Genomic DNA, 2,919 nt, shown 5'->3' on the forward strand with positions numbered 1-2,919 from the left:
CTGTTCGTAAATACATCAATTTAAGAGACAAGTTGTTGTCTAACTGATGGGACTTAATATGGCGTAATACCCTACTTACATCCCATGTGCTCGGGTATCTTGGCAATGGGGGGCATGTCTGAAATGCCCCTTTTAACAGCCTAGACGGTGCTGACCAATAGATTGCCCTTCTATGGGAGTGTGCATTGAGAAAATAGCAGACCTATATGCATTCAGGGATCTATACTGGTATTCCTCCTTGTAAAGTTGAGCTAGGAAATTGACAATTATCCTCTATAGGTCCCGAAATGGGATCAGCCTGCCGTTCAGTGCACCAGCTGATCCATTTTCTACATAACGAATCATTACATTGTGAGGTCTTGTGTCTCCAAGAGGACAGGAGGATGTCTGCAGCCTCTCCTGAAAGCCCTTTACCAGCATAATGTTGCCTGAGATAGGCCACATGGCCAGAGGTGGCAACACTTGTGGTTGTGGTTCTGTCACTATTACTGCCTCCCTTTGAAGGTTGATTTTCAGAGGGTAAGACCTCAGCATTCCCAGGAGTCTGGGGTACCAAAGCTGAGATGGCCAGACTTGGGCTATTAGAATGATATCTGCCTGTTGCTCCTCTACTTTCGCCAGGACTCTTCCCACTAGATTCCAGGGAGGGTTGGCATATCGCCTCACCTGCGTCCAGTCCTGGAGAAAAGCATCTGTCTCTTCTGCTAGAGGATCTGGCCTCCAGCTGAAGAAACGAGGTAGTTGATAAGTCAATCTTGTTGCAAACAGATCCACTTGGAGGTTGGGGAAGTGACTCATAATTCGTTGAAACACTACAGGATTCAACATCCAGTCAGAGCGATCTCTCATTACTCTCGACTCAGAGTCTGCTATGACATTCTCTTTCCCAGGCAGGTGTTGAGCAATCAAGAGGATGTCCCTCTCGAGACACCACATCCACAATTCTCTGGCTAACTTTGTTGCCTGGGTGGATACTGTCCCACCCAGGTTGTTCACATATGCTACTGCAGTCTGGTTGTCCAACAACAGTAGTACTCGCTTGTTTACCTGATTCTTCAGGAAGGTTTTTACTGCTAGGGTTGCTGCTAGCAACTTTAGACAGTTTATGTGAAGGGTCCTTTCCTCCTTTGACCAAGGACCTCCTGTTGGACACCCCTGAGTTGTTGCTCCCCAACCCTTGAGGGAAGCATCCGATTCTATCTGGATGTCTGGTTGCCTCAAGATGAGACTCTTGCCATTCCAGGTTAAGAGCTGTTCCTGCCACCACTCTAAATTCCTCTATGGCTGCTGGTGACAGGGGGCAAGGAGCATAGTAATTTTGCTCGTTTTCCTTTAATGATATTGTCAGGTCTCTCTGCAAGGCTCTGCAAAAGAGAGGACCTGGAGTAACTGCCTGGGAGAGTGCATTTAGCTTGCCCAGGAGGCATGATACGTCCTGCTTCGTAGGTGTGTCTGCTTTATTTTTTATCCCTGCAGATTCTTGCCTCAATTTCTTTATCTTCTGACCAGGTAGTCTTAGCTCCATAGTTCGAGGGTCCACTATCATTCCCAGAAACTCTATCTCCTGGGTTGGAGTGGTCACCTTCTTCTCTGGGTGAATGATAAAACCCAGGTTCTCCAGCAAATATGACAAACCCTCCGTGTGGTCTCTTGCCTTCTCCTCCGTCTCTGCTAAGATGAGTATATCGTCTATATATGCCACTAGTCTCACTCCCAGCTCTCTGAGCAGGGTAAGTGCTGGCTTCAGGGTCTTGGTAAAGACCCAAGGAGCGCAAGACAGGCCAAAAGGCAGGCATGTGAATCAGGGTTGTTGTCAATTAGTTTGTTTTTTAATCATTACTATTACCATTACTTTATAAAAATCTTCATTACATTACCATCACCATTACAATTTATAAGTTATACCACCAATTATATTATCAATATCATTGAAACTACCTAAATTACCATTACCATTACTTTAGAAAGTGTACTACATTGCATTACAATTACCACAAAATTGCAAGAAACTGTGTTTTTCAAATTTTTTTTGGTAATAAAAGAGCACATGCTAACTGTCACGCTCAAGTTTGCAAGTTAACACAAAGGCATAACCAGTGATTGATAGCAAAATACTCTTGCTGATAGTATAGTGATAACATCATAACACAACACACCATCTTACTTAATCCATGCAATTATCTATAACCATTACCATTACCTTATCCCTACTATTAATTACCATTTGCCATTACAAATACAACAAAATTAGCCATTACAATTACCATAACCATTACAGCTAAAAAGTAATATTACCCAATTAATTACCATTATAATTATCATTGCAACAACCCTGATGTAAACTGATAGAGACGATTGTGGTTGGACAAGCGTAGTGCTGGTCTGCTCGAACTGTGAATAGGGATCGTGAAGTACGCATTCTTCAGATCTAGTTGGGTCATCCAGTCGTTTTTCCTGATAAGGTCTCTCAGAGTGTGCAATCCCTCCATCTTGAAGTGTCGAGGGACCACAAACTCGTTGAGGTTCTTAAAATTTATCACGGGCCTCATCCCCTTGTCCTTTTTTGGGACTAGGAAAAGGATCGAGAAGAAGCCTCTGTTTTCCTCCTTGGGAGCTAACTCTGTCACTGCTCCCTTGGATTGTAGCTTCAGCATCTCCTCCTCTGCGAGGCTCTACTCTGAGGATAGTGTCACTCCCTTCTTGGGGGGTGACCTTGGAATAGGCTCTGACAGGAACTCTAACCTGTAACCTTTGACAGTCTCAATCACCCAAGAATCCTGGGTGACTTTCTGCCAATTTGCAAGGAAGTGTTAACCTCCCTGCAATTGTTTGTGTACTTACCACTTTGGGTGGTAAAATCCACCTTTTGACCAAAATATCTTGTATTATACTATGATAAATCAAAAGATTTGTGCATGA

The 2,919-nt window shown here is 43.7% G+C and overlaps 1 protein-coding gene across 1 annotated transcript; it reads right to left on the reverse strand.

Moving 5' to 3' along the window:
* Positions 1–273: 273 nt before the first annotated feature.
* On the reverse strand, positions 274–1,796 carry LOC109585595 (uncharacterized). The gene is made up of 2 exons (XM_020001722.1): positions 1,485–1,796; positions 274–1,278 (listed from the first exon to the last, which is right to left on the reverse strand). The coding sequence occupies exons 1-2, from the start codon at positions 1,794–1,796 to the stop codon at positions 274–276; spliced, it is 1,317 nt and encodes a 438-aa protein (XP_019857281.1).
* Positions 1,797–2,919: the final 1,123 nt, after the last annotated feature.

The sequence above is a fragment of the Amphimedon queenslandica genome, unplaced genomic scaffold, assembly GCF_000090795.2.
Source record: "Amphimedon queenslandica unplaced genomic scaffold, v1.1 AMPQUscaffold_13039, whole genome shotgun sequence".
Classification (NCBI taxonomy): domain Eukaryota; kingdom Metazoa; phylum Porifera; class Demospongiae; order Haplosclerida; family Niphatidae; genus Amphimedon; species Amphimedon queenslandica.

What these genes read in the sequence shown, in the direction of transcription:
- LOC109585595 (XM_020001722.1), bottom strand. Translation starts at nt 1,796, where the DNA reads ATGCCTGCCTTTTGGCCTGTCTTGCGCTCCTTGGGTCTTTACCAAGAC. An exon ending in CAGAAGATAAAGAAATTGAG is followed by an intron (nt 1,279 to 1,484) that starts GCAAGAATCTGC and finishes CAGCAGCCATAG; the next exon opens with AGGAATTTAGAGTGGTGGCA.